Source organism: Porites lutea, chromosome 1 (genome assembly GCF_958299795.1).
Source record: "Porites lutea chromosome 1, jaPorLute2.1, whole genome shotgun sequence".
Lineage (NCBI taxonomy): Eukaryota > Metazoa > Cnidaria > Anthozoa > Scleractinia > Poritidae > Porites > Porites lutea.
The window spans coordinates 8498251-8517982 of record NC_133201.1 but is presented as its reverse complement, the minus strand read 5'-3'; the positions used below and the strand labels follow the sequence as shown (position 1 = coordinate 8517982).

The window sequence follows — 19732 nt, the reverse complement described above, 5'->3', positions numbered from 1 at the left end:
ACCAACTACACTAACTACACCAACTACAGCTACTACACTAACTACAGCTACTACATCAACTACAGCAACTACACCTACTACAGCAACTAGAGCAACTACACCAACTATAGCAACTACAGCAACTACACCAACTACAGCAACTACACCAACTACAGCAACTACACCAACTACAGCAACTACACCAACTACAGCAACTACACTAACTACACCAACTACATTAACTACACCAACTACACCAACTACAGCTACTACACCAACTACAGCTACTACAGCAACTACACTAACTACACCAACTACAGCTACTACAGTAAGTACAGCTACTACACCAAGTACACCAACTACAGCAACTACAGCTACTACACCAACTACAGCTAATACACCAACTACAGGTACTACACCAACTATAGCTACTACACCAACTACAGTTACTACACCCACTACACTAACTACACCAACTTCAGCTACTACACCAACTACACTAACTACACCAACTACAGCTACTACACCAACTACAGTTACTACACCAACTACGACTACTACACCAACTACTGCTACTACACCAACTACATCTACTACACCAACTACAGTAACTACAGCAATTACATCAACATTCTCATAGTGGGCTTAGTGGGCACTTAATGTCTCTATATTCGTGACGGTTATCATGAACCCATTACCGCGATTTCTCGCCCGCTGATTGGTCGAGAGCTATTGTCGATAACAGTACAGATCATGGAAAACTGTTGTCGATTTCTAGCCTGCGTGGCAGGCGCAAAAAGGGGAGGGAGAATGGGAGGGAGAAAAGCACGAAAGAGGGGAAAGGGAAAGGTCCCTTCCACTCTCTCCCCTACCCCTTCCCTTTTTCCCTTTTTCCCTTTTTCCCTATCCCCTACCCCTTTCGACACCCGCTACGCAGGCTAGTCGTTTTTGGTTTAGTATCACTGTTCGAGAGCTCTGGTTCCGAAACAGAAAGTCCTCGAATCGCGGACTTCCGACTTGTTAGTAGCCGTCGGAAAGAAACGAGCGGTATAGATTTAAACACAGTACGATGAGAGAACGATGAGGGTAGGTTCCGCCGGTTCCACAGGTTCCGCGGTCTGCGGTTCTACAGATTAGTCTTACCCCTATTGTTCTCAGACGCTAAAACAATAGCTACGCTTGTAAATTACACGTGTAAAAGTTTTATGAAATTGACCCCACGTTGCGGTGTCCAGCGGTTTTAGTGAAAACAAGGGTTTGGGTGGGGTGCTCAGTCTTGCGGGCTCACAAAACCTGGTCTCTATCATTTTTATTGACGGATTTTCTTGAGTACATCGTTGATGTTTGCCGCCTTTTATAAGCGGTCTCCTCTACTAATTATGCTGAAAGCTATGTATCAATTCGTTCCAAAGAAGATCATTGCAATAAAAGGGTGCACTTAAAGAAGCTGTATCTTTTTGAAAGGATTCATCAGAAGGATCAAGCAAAACACAAGGTTAAGCAACAAGTTTTATTCTCAACCAGTATAAAAACTTAAAATATCACGTACATAATCTTATGTTTTAAACATTGTATTTATTTCACGGAACGGTAGCTTTACTTTAATGTCTAGCAAAGACGACGACAACAACTTTATCAAGTAAGGGAGTTCGCAAATGAATTTCCCTCACAAAATCCTACATTAAGCACGTAAATAAGGCCTTTAAATAAAAAAGGTAAAAAATAAAACAAATTAAAATACGATTCACAAAAATGAAAAAAAGGAACTTGAAAACCTTTCTGACTAAAAGACATTAAGAAAAAACGAAACATTGAAACGAAGTCCGAAAAACAGACTAAGGCATTCAAAAGTTAAAATGGAAAAGAAATAAATTAATAGTACCAAGCAAACTTTTATGAAAGTGGTTTCATTTGAATGACAATACAAATTTACAACCTAGAGTGAAAAAACTATCTTACCAGACCTCGAGGTTATTATACAGAAAGGTCTTTGGTTTCCCAATACGAAACGCAGCTATCTCCCCATTTCCTATTTATAAAAGAGATTACAATTCATACTGCCCTAAATAGCAGCAAACTTCGATTTTAACAATGAACAATTCGTTAATTCTACTATAAGTTCAATTACAAACTACAAGTTATTTTCATAAAGTACCCAATAACCTTACTAATGTACGGAACACTTATACACTGAGTTGAATTTCAATCGATAACCTGTTTTCAAAAGGTACTTGGTATCTAATGTAATGATATAATGAATAATATATGCATGGTTTGTACAAGTTAAATAATATCTGTTGAAGTCAATGACATGAACAACTTATATTTTCTACTGACTACAAATTATATTCCCAATTCCATTTTTCTTTCAGAAACTATTGAGAACAGTTAAAAATACCCACCATTTGAAAGGAGTGGTATAGAAAACGTAAGGAAAAGTTCTTTTAAGAACGATTTTCGCCAAAATACCACCCAGTAATTTTTTAAATTCTTTTTTGAATCTACTTTCAAAAGGCACCTGGTACCCTGAATACTACAAAAATAATTTATGCATGGCTTGTACAAATATAGTACTTTAAGGTAAGTAATCACTTTCTTTTTTCAATCAATGACATAAATAACTTGTCTTCTAGAGACTACAAATTGTATTATATTAGTTTCAAATTATATTTTTCTTCCTGAAGCTCATTAAAACGTGTAGAATTACCCACCAATAAACACGTTGATAAAGAACCATTAAATTTGTTTTTTCTTCCATGAAAAAGAGTTTCTCAAAAATTGTGCCCAGCTCTTTTTTTAATCAACATACTATTATCAGAAGCCCATTTTAGCAACTTCCTCCCAAGATTTATAAATACGCAAGGCCAATCATTTCATTTACGATCACTCACGATCGAAAATATTGTTATTCCTTGTTTTATTATTTCCCAAAATAATTCAATAAAAACGTTTGTGGAACACGCTTTTTTGGCACCCGCCAGGAGGTATCCTAGGGTTATAGACCTCTAAAAGGTATTTTTCTGGCTGAATGGATTTTCGAGTTCTTCATTTTCAATCAGTTTCAAGTCCTTTGCACCAATTCTCACACTCATTATTACTTCACGAAAGGAAAACCACTTCCGTGAAGGTTGTTTGTGTATCGTATGTAAAATTTTAGAAACTTACATCTTGAATTTCCTCAACAAATATTTAACTCTATTCAGTGTTTCATCCAATATTCAATCTCCTCGAAGTCGGTTTTAAAAGGGTCAGTATGTTGAACTCGTTCGTTGCGAATAAGTGTATCGCAATTTGCCTTCAACCTTAATTAGCGGCTGTGTAGGTCGCAGACAGATTAGGACCAATGAGAACTAGACATCTGAATATAAGCACACCTATTATGGTGTCATCACCACTAGAATGACCAAACACGACAAACATCAAAATACTCATAGCCTGTGTACAGCCTTACTGAAATTAGACTCCTCCAAGAGACCCCCTTCAAAGCAGTCGAAGGTGGACTTAACTTACAGACCACACCTTCAATATACAGACTAACTGCAAGATATTACGCCGTACGTAAGGTCTTTAAAAATATTAACTATAAAAATCTATTTAAAAATACAATTTTTTTTAGAATTTTTAGTGCTAGTCATATTCATCTTAAACAGTCTAGCATGTTAATAATTTAAAGTTTCATTTCTTGATTTTATATTTTAGACACGATGACATGTTTAACTACCTCTGCAAACAAAACAAAATGGACGTTAGTCTAAACAAACACTTGTCACAAATTATACCAGGCACGCTACTTCTAAGACCGATTGCGGAGAAAGATGGAATAACATCAACGCTGTTTGTGCTTCTGGCCCACGTTTCATTTATTTACCATATAGTTGGCTAATGTGATTTGAGGTTCTTTCTGCTTTAGCAAATGCATTTCGTCCTTGACAAGGATCAGCACCTTCAACCGATTACAATGTGTTTGTTCTAAAGACCCCGTCGACACAAATGCGTTTTCGCTTAACATCGCGTCCATTTCATAACAATTAATTGGTCTAGCGTCAGAATTGGGACAATAGAACGTTTTCACTCACGTGACCGGCACCTATGCACATTTATTAGGACAAAACAAAGCGTTTACATAAGAAAAGGGTTCAAATCCCACAGTATTTGTTTGGAACACCAACATGGCCGCCATTTCATTGTTTTGGAACACCAATATGGCCGCCGTGACGTCATGTGAAAGCGCTCTATAAAAACGTAGGTTGTCGAAAACAGAGGTCTAAGGGTATGTTTGGTGCAGTGAGAACACCTATTGGGACCTTCGCGGAAGTAAATAAGCAGGATCGATCGATGTTGCTTGCAAAGAGCTGAAAAATTGCACAAATTGCTCAACTTAATCAGTTCTTTCAATTTTTGCATTTAGTTCGTATACAGCTATTTCGAAAAAGGTTGTCGGAAAAAGTGCACGCGATAATCCCGAAAGGTATTGTGGGTAGTTTTGAGTTCACTGTTCTTCAATGAAATTCGAAAGAATGGCACGAGAGGCCATAGACGTATGTTTTTGAGTGCTAAAGGAAAGCAACAAAAGTAGGTTCGACAGCTACAGTGCCAGGAACAGTGTATCGATCATATCCCATATTACCTTTCGGGATTGTCGCATTCACTTTTTTTTCCGACAGCCTTTCTCGAAGTAGCTGTATACGGCCACGGCTTCTATGAGTAAAGTCAGGGCGGATAAAGGTAGGGCGGTGAAACGAGCGCGTCCGAGCAAAAAGGTGTGATGCAGTGGACTGGGACTCTGCTTAGAAATGTCGCTTGTTTTCGACTTCGGTCAGGGCTTGCGATGTGGTTTGTACATTAGACACTGCCGCTGTCACTGAATTATGGCAGCTTGAATTGTTTTCTTGCACTTCTTCCTCGTTACTTTGTGCTGGTACGCTGCCTCCGAGAGGCAAATGTTGCTATTTTTTGCGGGAGGTTTAGTTGGAGTAGACAAACATCTCTTTTAAAGGGTTTCTTTTATTACTTCCATGGCTCTACCACTGAATTATATTTTCGTTCTGCTACTTGCCAATGTCGATGTTATTCCAAAACAAAAACAACTAAGTACTGTCTAAAACACGAAGGAAAATCTCATCCATGTCATCCCTAGCAAAACTAAAAGACAGCAGTAGATGACGTGTATTTTGCTGAATGCGTGCAGCTCGTGCAAGGTGAAATTATGCTAATTTCAATCACCATCATCCTTCTTTTTAATTTTGAAAAAAACATCTCATACGTCTTTCTGTTACTTCGAAACTTCAAAATTAGTTTCTCCTCAGTTTTTACTGTTTACCTTGTTTTGTTTAAGAGAGAAAAACGGAGAAAAAACCTTAAAACTAACCTCAATAAATTTTGTTTACATGCGGTTGCCGGATTTTGCAACGCATTGCGCGAATCGCCATGGCGCGTTGCACCCGAGAAGCAAAGTTTGAAGAAGTACAACGCCACTATATCAATATATATCAATCTAATTTTTTGTTATGTTATATAAAATTTATCCCCCTTTAACATATGTAAAAATTGAGGTTAAGAAGTGTTAAGCTTTTGCAAACGAAACGGTGAAAGACGATCAGGTGATATTTAGTGGAAGGGGGAGCTATTCAACACTTTCAAATAAAACTCAAATTTTGGCATTATACGACCGACAAGTTTGACTTATGGACGTACAGACACAAACATATGAAACTGTTTATTGATATTGTTATGAAACGAATTTATCTATTTAACATTGTAGCCTGAAATTACAGAAAGAAAATAGGATTTCCGGTTTCCAAAAAGGAAAATTTCGCCGGCCTTCAAGCGCACCGGAAGCGCGGAAAGAGCGCTCGCGCCAGTCCTACTCCGCATCACACATTAAATGAAGAGCGGAGCGCTCGTTTCACCGCCCAACCTTTATCCGCCCTGGTAAAGTCGTATGCTAATGAGGAAAAATGTACACAATGACGTCGGCAAAGATTCGCCTATTGGATAGCTTGTCGTGGCGACACGAAAAGCTATCCATTAAATGTAGTGTGAACATAGCCTAAGAAAACGAAGATTCTCGAGAATAAACTTGAACCTGGAGTCTTTCGAAACAAGCATCTGTACTATTAATTGTGGGCAGGTAAAACGAAGGTTTTCCAAAAAAGGCTACGCCAGAACTAGCCATGCTCGACCTGACTTTGCGCATAACCAAGCAGAAAGACGAGAAATTGAAAACCACACGTCTGAGCATAGCCCAATAATAAAAACATGCTACCAGATATGCTTTTTTGATGGACGTTGAAAACGATGTGAAAGTTTGAAAAAGGACCTTTCAAAAGAGCGGACAGTACACAATAAAAGTGTCCAGTGGTAAAGTTAAGGTGTTCGTTATTTCATAGACCTCCGCCAAACCCCCCTTGGTTCGAAGACAAACGTTTTAGCTTACCTGCTTTTACAACGCAGACACACCTAAGAGGGAGACTCGTCTGGGAGATCCTCATTCCCTGGTGGTTCTAATACGAGGTAAGAAACAATAACAAAATAAAGACACAGAAATATCCTCTCCTCTTTTGGCGCTTTTCAGGGATAATGAAACAAATAATTCAAATGGAAATCCGAATATAGAAAGGTTGAGATTCCCGAGTCATGGGCGGCAAACCTGTCAGCTATTTTACAAGCGTGGTCGAGCGTTTGAACTCGGGACTATAGAAGAAAAATCAAGTTAGCGGTGACGGCGGAACTATCCAGCTAGAAGAGGTTTCTTTCCGCCATGTTTTTTTTTTTGCATTAATGAAGTCGTTCGCGTAGTTGGCCCGTTTGTAGTGCAGGACTTGACTTTCTCAAGTAAAAAGGGGCTTTTCTTGTTAATAAAAAAAGTCTTAAAACAGCTTACCAAGCTGATTATTAGTGTTGACTGTTACGCCTTCTGCTTTAGCTTCCTTTAAAAAAAGAAAAAAACGTAAACAAATAAAATTGGTGCACTGTTAGAATGTTGCATTTCTTGACCACAAATACTTTTGTGAGTTGTTGGTCAACAATGTTGCGGCCGTTTATTAGCTCGGAGCTTTACCATTTAGGGCCCGTTTACATGGGGGTGGGGAACCCCAGGTAAGGGAGGTAACCCGGTTAGGTGGGGTAACCCGCCTGTCAATATAATCTCTCATATTAATTTGATCACGTTTACATGATAGGCGGGGTCACCCGCCGCATGTTACCTCGCCTATCTGGGGTCCCTCACCTCCATGTAAACAGGCCCTAAATCTGAAAATTGTTCGAACGTCGTCAGGGAGAATGTTGATGGACAAACGCTTTTCAAGGTTAGAGAAATTAAATGCAAACATTGCTCCCTTAAGTTAAGGCGCGCTAATGCTCGACAAATTTACTTTATTTACCCACTTCCTCGTCGGCTGAAACTTGGAAAGTCTTCACAAATATGCTGTATCAATATTTTTCCCGGTGCTTAAGCTGACATTTTATGTGATACAAATCCGCATTAATTTTTGGCAAGCATCTGTTTTGCAAAATAGGAACTGATTACGCGTACCAAACGTCGTGTACAACACTTTGCGACTGGTAAGAATTTCGCTTTTAATCAACGTCATGAACAAAGAGAGTTGCTTTTCTTCACGGGAAAGTTCTTTCATAGAAGCAATAGAAAACTTTTCTTACTGGGTTGGCATAGCCTGATATAAACACTCGCGAGGCTGGCAGAATTCTCGATAGTTATGCAAATCCGAGACGACTCGCATTCCCCCAACCCTCTCGGATTATATCAGGCTATGCAAACACGGAAAAACCTTTTCTATTGCTTAAATAGCTCTCTAGCCACACTGGTGCTACAGTCGTGCGCGCCACTCGGCTTTGCTTAACAACCGGATAGCAACACAAACCTGGGACGAGAAATCTACTGCAGATCCAGGCAGTTGTAGGTAATCACTAGAACTACCACTTGTTTGGTTATCTACTATGGTTCTAATGCCAGAAGCATTTCGAGAAACCAACTGGTCAATAACCATTTTTAGATGCCTGATCGTCTAACAAAAGGAAAGAAAAACAAAACAACAGCTAAGGAGCTGAAGTGGAGATAAACCAACAATAAGTTGACTGTCAGACAATGTGAGATGTGACTGGCATATTTGAACAATCAATGAATGAGGCTGAGTATCTTATGAAGAATTATGGGGATCGAGGAGGGTGTTATACGTCGAGGCCGTAGGCCGAGGCGGATAACACCCTCCTCGATATCCTCTATCCTCTACATATCTGCTCCTCCTTTCTTGCTGTTCCTGCCATGTTTTTAGCTATTATTTCGCCTAGTTCTTACTCTTGAAACGAGTGAAATGTCCGCCATTTTGTTTTCACAAATAAAACAACTCAACCTCGTCCCCAGGTCTTCTTGGTTAAGGGTGCATTAACCTGCACGACGGCTGCACTTTTGACGTCATCGGTTCATTAAACGCTAAATTCTACCAAAATTGGTCATCAGTAGCTGGTTATGGTGAATTATGCGTGTGCTTTTAGCCAATCAGAATCGGGGAAATATTTTGAATGAATAAAAATTAATATTATTAAATTCCTTATGAAGCGAGGAAGAGGCTAGAGATTTATGGCTTTGTCGTGCACAGAACAAGGTTTTATTGGATTATTAAGAGGAAACCAAATTTCCATGTTTTAATACTAGGGGGTGGGTCATGTAATTTCCAAACTTGCTTTAGGGGTGGGTCAGTCATTTTTGTGCCGAAGGGAAGGGGTGGGCCATGTGTTTTTTTTTATCAATCACATTTCCAAATGCTCCGCCCCCAACCCCCCCCCCCCCCCACCCCCCTTCCTACACTTTTTGGCCAGTCCCTAAAGTGTGTATGAAGAGTTACTTATAATTACAAACTAGACGTGCATCCGAAGGGCAAAGAATTGAATTCACTGCACGTGGGACGCAATTAAGTGATATTGCCTCATTACCTCTTTCTGTTCTTCACACTCGTTAAATTTGAAACGTAGCGCCTGTAATTTAAAACATAGTTAATCAGTTACTTACTGAAAGTGATATTTGTAAATACAATTATTGTAGCTCGAGTGAGGCCCTTAAATGCTGTAGATATGCAGTGATTGTTAAAATCCGAGCTTTCGCAGATCAACAGTGGTCGTGCTGCTGTTGACGTTACTACAGTACAAAGCTTTAACTCCTGACCCTCCCCATGATTTTTTCCCAGGTTGACAGCCAAATCTGATTTATTTATTCACAACAAAAGACAACATACAACAGCTTTCAGAAAGCAAACATTAAAAGCCCAGGTCTTTAGATTGTGTGCTCGGCGCAAAGAGCTATGAGCAGGGGAAAAAATACCGTTTCCTTTCCTCCTCCACCCCCCACCCCCCCCCCCCCCCCTCTCCTTCGCCTCGCGTTCTCTCTTAAGCGTCAATCACAATACTATAGATTTCCACTTTTTTTTTCAGACTACAATGGCATTAGGCCGAATTTTAGCGCTACCCTCTTAAAGACAACAATCTAAGTGCTAAGTTACATAGAGAATAGGTCGAGTCCGGGTGACCGAAGTTCTTAATAGGAGTCAAAGTGAGTGGTATCTCGTCAGGTGATGGTATTAAAGGAGCTGTGTCACGAAATTCAGCCAAATTAGGAAATTACAAAATGCCTGTTAAATTAAGAAAAACATAAAAATAACTGCTTAAAACTTTAAAGGAAGGTTAAAATAACATAACAGAAACAACAGATGCCACGGATGGGCAAAACTGAAGAAGATTGAAACGGATTGAAATTAGGGTTTTTGAAAACTGTTCAGCCTAACAGTTTTTCAAAGTTGATCCCTGCTACTTGCAACTTCAAAAATAATGCTCAGGAGACATATTTGTTTGTCTCGGATCTCTGATTTTGTTATTTACATGTAATTTCTTTGCTTACTTTAAGTTTCATAGCGATTGAGGGCGAGTAATTGACAAAATTAAACAAAATGAACTGGACTGCCGTGACACAGCGCCTTTAAACTCTGTTTATTGACCAAGCCTGTGTAAGTGCTGTTAAAGTCCACGTGATCGGAAGATAATACCATATTTAAATTTAAAAAAAAATACCAAACGATTTAAGAAGTAAAATGTAATTACCACTTCAGCCATTCGAATCGTATCCATGTTTGAAGTTATTTCTCCTAATCTTTCAGTCAAGCGCTCTTTTAACTAAAGAAAGAGGCAAGAGCTGAGTATTTCAAGTTCTTGTAAAATTTGCAAAGCGATAAATCAGCAGTAAATTATTTAAGAGAAAGAAAAACAGGCAGGGGTGAGACTAGGGAAGGGGGCAGAATTGTACTTTGAAGTTACACATGCATGAGAATTTAAGACGGGTAAGAAACAAAAGTACATGTACATACTGATCGACAATATATCGACAATATACTGACACGTTAACTCCTTAAGAGGAGCACCTTTAGGTGAAAACTCCCTTAATATTACCCGCCAACAAGCTGCTTCTTGTTATTGCATGCTTTACTTGGCGTGGGAACTAATTTTTAGCATGAAGAGGTTGAAACCTTATCAAGCGGATAGTACCTCATTATTTTCCTGTTCAAGGGCACCTTTTTGCTCAAGTAGCTGGGCATTTTCAGTTCTACTTGTCTGAAAAATAAATGGCATGAAAAAGTGTAAGAAGCGCACCAAGTTCCGTTTAAAAACCATCGTTATCTACCGGTTATCTAGCAAACAATCTCACTTCTTTATCTCTTTTGGTGGTGTGGGGTGGGGGCGGGAGGTATTTTTTGGGTAACTATTTTTTACTGTTCTGGCCCCGATTGTTCAAACGTTGGATAACCACATCCACAGAATAAACCGCTATCCAACAGATAAGTGTTAGGGAAACCCACTGAGTTATCTAGTAGATAGAGATTTCATCCAGTGGATAGCGTTATCCATCTTTTGAACAAGTAGAGGCTGGAGTAACAAACAGCTCTATAAACAAACAAACCACGTACAGCATTCCCGTATAGGCCATATAAGAGAGTGCCCCCCCCCCCCCAGCTTTGGGTCAAGGCAGAGGAGTTAACATTGCCATTTTAGTCACCTCATTATTTGCAGGCCTGGTTAAATCTGTAATGCAGGGTAAAATATAATATGGTTTAGACCTTCTATCAAAACAATGCAGAGCATAAAACTCACCTCTGCCTGATCCTTAAGACGCAGGATTTCTTCAGACTGTTTTTGGAGATCTTGTGTGAGTGTTCTGTTTACCTAGTAACACGTATGATAAAAGAAGGAATATCAAAAGTCGATCATTATAAATTGTATTATCAATAGAAGTAAAGACAACTAAACACCATGCATAGTGTGGTTAATATAGAACATCTTGACAAAGTGCCTGTAAAATAAAGTCGAAGACAATAGAAAATTATTATAAACTAGCTGGGTCCTCAGAAAAGATCACTGCGACCACTTATAAAGGTTTAAGGTTTGTTTACAGTAGAAAGTGTGCTTGGCTTGTCCAGGTAGTTTACAGGCAGCCCACTCAAATAACGAGAAACAAAATTCAAATATAACATAACAGGATTAAAACCTTAAATGGAAGGAGGCAACCAGTTGGCTATTTACAAGTGTCGCTGAGGATCTGAACTCAGGACAACCAAGAACAATTTCAGCAAATGTGGCCAGAATATATAGGACTCTAACACCGGACTGCAAGATTGCGAGTCCAACACCCTGACTACTCAGCCATGAATCCTTGCAAATAGAAGTTACCGCTTAATACATGTACAGGTCAGCTTTACAGAAATATTCAGGGAGTGATTCATGTCTTGAAGCAATAGTATTTTCTTTATGCTCTAATATACATAATTATTTACAAGGCTCTGATTGCAAGCACCAAACTCTCGGCAAAAAGGTCAAGGAACTATAATTGGTACTGTATAAGTATACAACGAAGGATATTTTGTCAAGGAACAAAGGATTTTGCCTCCTGACAAACAGATTGTAGGCCCCCGAAACTTCTCAACAGCATCATTGAAGTTTAATGACACTTGAGAAAATTTTGGTAGGTGAAAAAAATCGTTTGCACTAGAAATGTCTCTCAACAGGTTAGTAGTTAACAGGTTTTGTTGCAAAACAAACAAAATTTTGTGCAACATGCGAACAGGGCCTCGCGTTAGCTAGATGATTTGTGTACAATAACTCGATCAAGAGGATAGTTATAATGCTCTCGGCTCTTATACATCTATCTTGCTCTTCAAACTTCAGAACTGCATTCTTCATATCATATCAACAAACATGTATGCACAGCTGAACAAAACCCATTTTAACCTGGAAACAACATTTACCTCCACCAAGTGTGTCTCATTTAAACGTAAGGTCTTGTTTTCCTGAAAAAAAAAAATACTGCCCATTTAAATAATATTCATTACATAGTTACATTAAGAAATACATTTATAAATGTCCGAAACAAAAAAAGGATTAAAAATTGGCCTTAATTCAAGAATAATGGGGTACACTGAACCTACATGTATCAGAATTTTTACTAAACAATCCTTCTAAATGGGCTATTTCCAAGTTCCAACAATCAGATCACTTTTTGAAATATAAATTTAACTAATAACTAAATGTCAATTGCCAAAAGTTCATGTGAAAGGAAACTGACAAAGAATTTTTAAATCAAAGACTTGAAGACCAAGGTGGATCACTACCACACCGGAAGCTACCCAATCCAACCTAGAGATGAGCTCTAACACTTGTGGACAAATCAGGGCAAGAAGGAAGTTGATGTGTCTTCTAATATTACCACTAAACAATTGAAAGCTCTCCTTCCTATTAATTATTATGAACTGAGTACTATAATGATGAATTAAAGATTGTCAATGATAAAAACCTTTTTCAGTTTTTGCATTAAGCCATCATTTTTTATCATGTCATCATTTTCTTCTGGAGTAGAAGGCCGAGGAGGTAACTGCATGGTGGTACCTGACTGTGAGGTTACCATAGTATCTTGACCAGTCACAAAATTATTTTCCTGACCACTATCACTGCTGTCGTCTTTAGAAGATGCTTTTCTAGCCTTACCAAATCTGCAACTGGGAGGAGACAAGTACTTAGCTTCAGCAGGTTGACGGCTTGGACTGTTTTGATAAAAGAAAAAAGTAAGGACTATATAATTATTTTTCTTCAGCTATAACCTTGTGTGACTCTTCGTAATAGAACATAATTATGCCAGTCAAATGTTAAGGTAATAGTTTTAAAATGTACCTATCATGTAGTATTGGCTCTTGGTTGCTGTACAAGGGTAGAGAGGGCTGAGTGAGAGATTCTGAATTGTTTGGATTCAAAGGCATTTGTTCTGAAGACTGGCTTCTTAAATTGCCTTCCAATACTACATCACAATTACAGGACATTGTCCCCACTGTTGTTGAAGCTTGTTGTACACTTGATTTCTTGTCTTCAGGACTTTCAGGCAGCTCACTGGGACGTTTCTTTGGTTTTGCTCCAGGATGCTTAGCCTGATGTTTTTCCTCAGAAGTAACTGGCCCACAGGTCACTACAAACAAAGGAAATATGCCAGTTTCTTTCCAGAGCAATCTGCCTGAGCTTTCAGTTGATGGGAACATCAACGGTAAGGTCTGTAAGTTTAACTGCAGGCCTGGCTGCAGGTCAGAAACTTGTCCGGTCACAGAACTGCTGCTATAAGGGTTCTAATAACGATGAACTAAGCATTTTGAATTATATGAGAAAACTATGACTCATTCCCTAGTAAATCTCAAAATCCTTGTCTCCAATAGTTTGGGGCAAATGGAGTCGGCTTGCGTGTTAAGAGAAGGCTTGATGTTCTGATTGTCAAGGAAAACAAGCCCCCGATCGTCAACACTCAATGCGTTGCATACTTATTTCAATGTGATTTGTGCGATGCAAATTATGTCAGGTACACTGCCCGACTCTTACATCAACGCATAAGTGAACAACATTATTCAGCCATGGGGAAACACCTTGAAACACAGCATGGCAACAACAGAACAAAGACTGACCACCTTTCAAAGTTCTGAGGAAATGTAACAGCAAGTTTGATAGCTTAGTCTACGAGATGTTATACATACAGGACATCAAGCCTTCTCTTAACACGCAAGCCAAATCCATTCGCGCCAAACTATTTACGTGACACTTTCGTATATAGTTTTTTTCTCTTATTGTGTTTCTTACCTTGGGAATTATACCCATTGGACCCGCAAATATTTTATGTATTCTTTCCATTTTTTTTTTTTTTCACTTTTCAACTTGATAATGGCATAACGTAGCGCCAAAATGTTGTTCACTTTTTAAAATGTTTTTTAAATGTATTTTAAAAATCTTTTAACGTTTAACTTTTTGATCAAATGATTTAATATTCTTCAAGAAATGTTGCATGGCTATGAAATGAAAGCTGCTGCCATGCAGTAAAGTGTTACATTATTCTTCTGTACGTAGCAAAGTGTTCAAATCTAACTGAGTGTATAATATTCTTTTTAAGCTAAGGAAAAGCCATCAATTTTCCATAGCTTAACCCTTTTGATAATTATGTACACTGTAGTTACTTCCACACATACCTTTAGGTGCAGATGTTTCTCTACCTTTTGTAGGTTGAGAATCACCACCTTGCTTCAGCAGCTTTTGCTGTGTATTGTGCAATGGTTCATGTAGTCCTCCCTCTTCCAAGTCCAAGACGGCATCATTATTTAAAGTTTGTTGTGCCCATATCTTTTCTCCATCAGGACTTTGAGATGGTTTACTGGGGCGTATCTTTGCTATTGCTCCAGGAGGTAACTTAGCCTGATGTCTTCCCCTTGAAGCAACCACATCAGAGGCCACTAAAAATGACAAAAAGGGATCAGTCAATATGCTCAGCCCAAAGAAAAATACTGTTGCACCTCCTGTAATCAGTTACCACCCTAAATGCTAAGGTTTAGTGGTTGTTTACAGGAGAATCTGATGGTAACGATCAGGTACAAGAATTGACCCACAGGGGGTCTCTTCTGAGAAGAGGTCCCAACACATACATCCTTTTTTTGGAAGATAATTTACTGCATCATGCAGTTTCTTAAGTATAAGCAGTTTCTAGTTGTCACTGAAAGTTGTTTGTATATTACCCTGAATAGCATTATGGTACATACAGTAAACAAAGAGTCGAGATTACACCATGAGTCAAATGGCCATTAAAAAATAGTATATATGTTACAGGTCAAAATTAAATTCAGGTTAAAAATTTTTAATCTACAGTAGGATTATTCTCAATTTCCTTTGTATCCTTAATCTATTTATTCATGAATTACATATAGGGCTAGGAGACAGAGGAAATTGAGAATCGACGTAAGTTAAAAAATTTTAACCTGAATACAGTTTTGTCCTGTAACCTGGGAAAATTTATAGTGTTTTGAATGGGTGGTCACTTACATATTGGTTGCTTATGATAGGTGGTTATTGTAAGTAAAAAAATACATAAAGCAACAGGCAACCCAGGCACTCAATAGCATACAGTATACTAGTCTTATTCTAATGGATTTAATTAAAAATGGTTTGACACCCGTGTGTCTGTGTCTTTCGTGGTCATTTTGGAAGGAAAATTGCATGATAACAAACTAAAACATAGTTTCCCCATTTGATTTCAAAATACATCATTTTAAACTTTATCAAGGACAAATCAAAATGTACTCAACATAAAAGGAAAAATCCTTTTACTAACCATTGTCATCTTGCTTTAATATGTTTCCGTCATCCTGGAGGTCTTCTTTTACCTCACTATCTTTTTGTACATCATGATAACTTTCATGGTTACTAAAAACTAAAGGTGTAGTAAGGTCTGCAAGACAGAGAAAAAAAATGTCAAATACTGTCTTAATTAATTTTGGTGATAAATAGTTCTAAAATGGGTCATTCATTTCATGCACAGAATGATATTGGCCTATTTACATGTTATCATTTACAACAGCATCTTTATATGCGTTGCATGAATAAACAGCGAAAATAATCTCAAGAAAAAAACATAACTTGTCGGCAAATAAAATTTTTAAAATATATGTATTCTGCAGATAAGTAAAGTAAGAAATACATGGCAAAACACCTTTTGAAGCTAGCCAAGCTGAGAACTAAATTTTAAGCTGTCCAAAATACAGTTCATAGGTCAAACTTTTAACCTGGATTTAAATTTGACCCATAATACAGTAGCTATTACACATGTAATCATAACTGTAACAAAATTCTCAAATCTGATTGGTTCTCAACTGCCCTGATTTCAGCCTTAATAGGACAGTTTAATAGGACAGTACGCGTCATGCCTAAGTAATTGGACAGTACGCGCCATCACGCGCACGCTTAAATGGCTTTTTTTTTCATAGCTAGCGAAAAAATCTTGGAATTTCTTGTGTTTTGATTTAAAAAGAGCCCTATATATCACAAATTTTGTTAAAGTTATGATTAATTGGTAACAGAACTTCGTGTCGTCCAATTTGGTCTGTAATCATACTCGTGATTAAACAAATCGGACTCCCGCTACTCCGTCGTCCGATTTTGTTAATCACTCGTGTGATTACAGACCGAATTGGACTCCACTCAGTCCTGTTACCATTACAAAGTGTAAAAATGTTGCTTGTAATTTTCAGAAATATATTAATTATTGGTTCTTCTCATGTTGGATTGTTCATTAACAAAATCAAGGAGATTTCAATCGGTTTTCAAATTTCAGCGAATGAAAGGTCCTGATCAAAGTTAGTTTTTATTGCTAACAAATCTGGAAACTAAAAATACATGTATACTCCATGTATTTAAACAATCTCTGCTGAAGACAAGCTCAAAGAAAATTTCCCATGGGAAAGTAAAGTTAGGCAAAACGTTAAGCCCATTTTCTTCAATCACTGAGGTAATGCTATGTTAAATTAGTTAGTTTCACACAGGACAGGTTATCGATAATTTATGCCCAAAACTGTCACTTCACTGATTTTTGTGCTACATGATTCCTGTACCACAAGAACAGAATCAGTCACCTGTAGCGCATGACACATTTCCTATTGCACTGGAAACCAGACACAAATGCCAAGTTTCTTTAGAGTGTTACAGTGCATGCAACCTTATCTGTTAATGAGTGTAAAGCTGTGTACATATTGCACCAAGAAGGACTAATTTTAATTTGTTATAGCCTGAGAAAACATTTTCACCATGCCATCCACAAAAAGATGTCTGAGAAATGAGCACAGAATTTCCACACTGACATGACATGCCTTTACTACTACTTATTGGTTAAAACAAAATTAATTTCTCTCCAGCAGAACTACTCAAACGTACTAGCCAGATCAAAGTAGTGAAAGGTCATCAGTATAGAATTTCTGTAGTTGTTCCTTGCACATCATCTTGACACATCATTTTGTGGGAAAGTAGAAGTAGCATCGCAAATTAATGTCCACCGTCTCCTAAGGCAAAATGTGTTGTTAAATAACCAAAGGTCAAAGAACTTTTAGCATATGTCAAGGCACCTGCATGAACATGGAGATTTTTACTATTTTATTTTTTAACTTAAGAACTCAAAATTACCAAAATCTTAAGTTGATGACTGTGACCCATACAGTGCCAGATCAATAACATATTATTATCCTGAAATAAAGTGTTGCTCACTTGCCTTTTTTCTCCATTGCTCATTTTACTTTGACATCACACATGTCCAAACGCATGCTGTCGTATTATTATAGGACTGGTAGATCACATGTTACGTAAGAGAGACTGCAAAGAAAAAAACAAACTGGTGAAACCTAACTGGTGGTCATGATTTTAAACCAACATCAAGTAACCCAAAAGTTAGGCTCAATTACCAGCTGCTGTTCTGAAAATGAGCTCATGATCCTCCCCCGAACGGCTGTCCCACAAGTGAGAGCTCACATTTTCGAAAACTTTGTCACTCCCAACCCCCCTCCCCGCCAAGTTTTGAGGTAATTTTCCCTAACTGGGTCGGAGTGGGGACAAACACAGAAACATCTTACAAATGTATTAGAATTAGGCCTTTTTCTGAGGCTCTTTCTGTACCTTTGCTTCCAGGAACGCTTGAACGGTCCCAGTCTTGTTTTTACAAACACTTGAAAAAATCCAGTGGTCTCTTTTTAAAGGAAAAGAACTTGGCTAGAAGACCTACAAAAATATGATTTTAAAATGCATACAAACATCATGTAAGTCTTCCTTCACATTTTATTCACTTGCTTTCATTGAAAACAGTTATAGACTTTACTACAAAAAATCTGATACACAATTTTTGCACTGATTTTTGCTTGTTGGTAAGATTTTGTTCCTGTGTTTGACCCTTACGCATAAACAATATGGCGCCAGCCAGCGACCTGTTTTTAAGTTGCGTCACGACAAAGTAATACAAAAAAGTGCATCATAAAACAGGTACTTCCTATAATTAACTCATTAAGACACTTCTCCAGTACTTGTTGCTTGTTTCGAGAACAAATCGACATTCGAATCACAGCATTTAAACTTATATTCAGCACGCGCGAAAAATTAAAGTATCGACAATGTGAGAAACAAAACAAATCCGGCGGAGACGATGAAGTGTAAGCTTACTTAAACTAATTTGACTCACTTAACGCTATACTCTAAATATCAATATTGAAAATATCGTAATTCTGCCTTACTGACTCCATATCTAAAACTTCATAAGCTTTATAATGCGGCTTCAAAGCAACCAAATATGCTTTTGATGAGAAATCGACAAACATATCATATGCCTACCCGCGCGAGAATACTTGAGTGCCTATTTATATAACCACAGATAAGTACAAGATATAGCCTCAAGTTTTATTTTGTACATTAAAAAAATTAACAAACCTTTCTTCAAACTTGAAATGGTTTCAAAGAAGATGGGTGGAAATAAATTTTTAAAAGGAGAAGCTCGGCTCGGTCAAAGCTCTCAAGGGCTCGGGCAGTATCAACCTTACGCACTCCTCTGAGCAAGCTGTCCTCTGAGCAATGCGCATGCAAAAGAAGCATATGAACGCTCACCGCGGATCACCCTGAAGGATATTCAACCGATGAAAACGTAGATAAGACAAAGAAGGAAGGAAATTGATATTTCCGTCAAATTTCCGAAGGAGAAGTGTGTACTTAGTCGCTCAGTCGTCAGTCGTCAGTCGATCTTGATACTTGGTAACGGCGCGTACTTCATGGCTGAATGCCATATACACGACAAGCCCACAATGCCTTGCTAGTACCTGTACTAGCTGAATGGTACGGTACATGTATAGGTACATGTAATAGTAATAGTAATAAATTGCTTTATTTGCATGACCGCATCATTTTACAGTATTGCAAAAGCATGTATATGGCAATCAAAATATAAAACAAAACAGCACTAATAATAATCTAGAAAAATTCGGTTACATTACTAACAATGAATTACGTATTTTCATGCAGGAGGAAACAAACTTCATAACTAACTTATTTACATGATGTTCCTTCGAATTCATTATCAGTTTTATGCTTTCTGGAGATGATTTCTTGTCAAAGTCAGGTATTATTCGATTGATTTGATTAATAAATGCCTGTCTCTGTACTGAGTATTTGTTACATTGAAAGAGGAAATGAATCTCATCTTCTACCTGATTTGAGTTACATAAAGGACATAATCTATTTTCTCTTGGCAAATGATCGATTTGGTATCGACCATGTTCAATCATAAGTTTGTGATTACTTATTTTAAATTTAACAAAATTCTGTCGTTCGTCATAATGTCTTAGCTGGTAGAGATAATCAGATGTAGAATATTCATCTT

The 19732-nt window shown here is 37.9% G+C and overlaps 1 protein-coding gene across 1 annotated transcript; it reads right to left on the bottom strand.

The window, feature by feature from the left end:
* Positions 1-3619: 3619 nt before the first annotated feature.
* On the bottom strand, positions 3620-19094 carry LOC140944199 (uncharacterized). Its single transcript, XM_073393335.1, has 15 exons — positions 18790-19094; positions 17588-17688; positions 15662-15778; positions 14529-14789; positions 13201-13489; positions 12827-13073; positions 12282-12323; positions 11131-11202; positions 10528-10593; positions 10087-10158; positions 8929-8970; positions 7860-8003; positions 6863-6908; positions 6416-6482; positions 3620-3702 (listed from the first exon to the last, which is right to left on the bottom strand). The coding sequence occupies exons 2-14, from the start codon at positions 17598-17600 to the stop codon at positions 6439-6441; spliced, it is 1455 nt and encodes a 484-aa protein (XP_073249436.1). The 5' UTR covers positions 17601-17688; positions 18790-19094; the 3' UTR covers positions 3620-3702; positions 6416-6438.
* Between the last annotated feature and the right edge of the window lie 638 nt (positions 19095-19732).

Bases quoted from the DNA above. Each gene is read 5' to 3' on its own strand.
- LOC140944199 (XM_073393335.1), bottom strand. The intron at 13,490-14,528 runs GTATGTGTGGAA...CTTTGTTTGTAG, and splicing joins AGAAACATCTGCACCTAAAG to TGACCTGTGGGCCAGTTACT. The intron at 6,909-7,859 runs GTTTGTGTTGCT...CTTTTTTTAAAG, and splicing joins CAGTAGATTTCTCGTCCCAG to GAAGCTAAAGCAGAAGGCGT.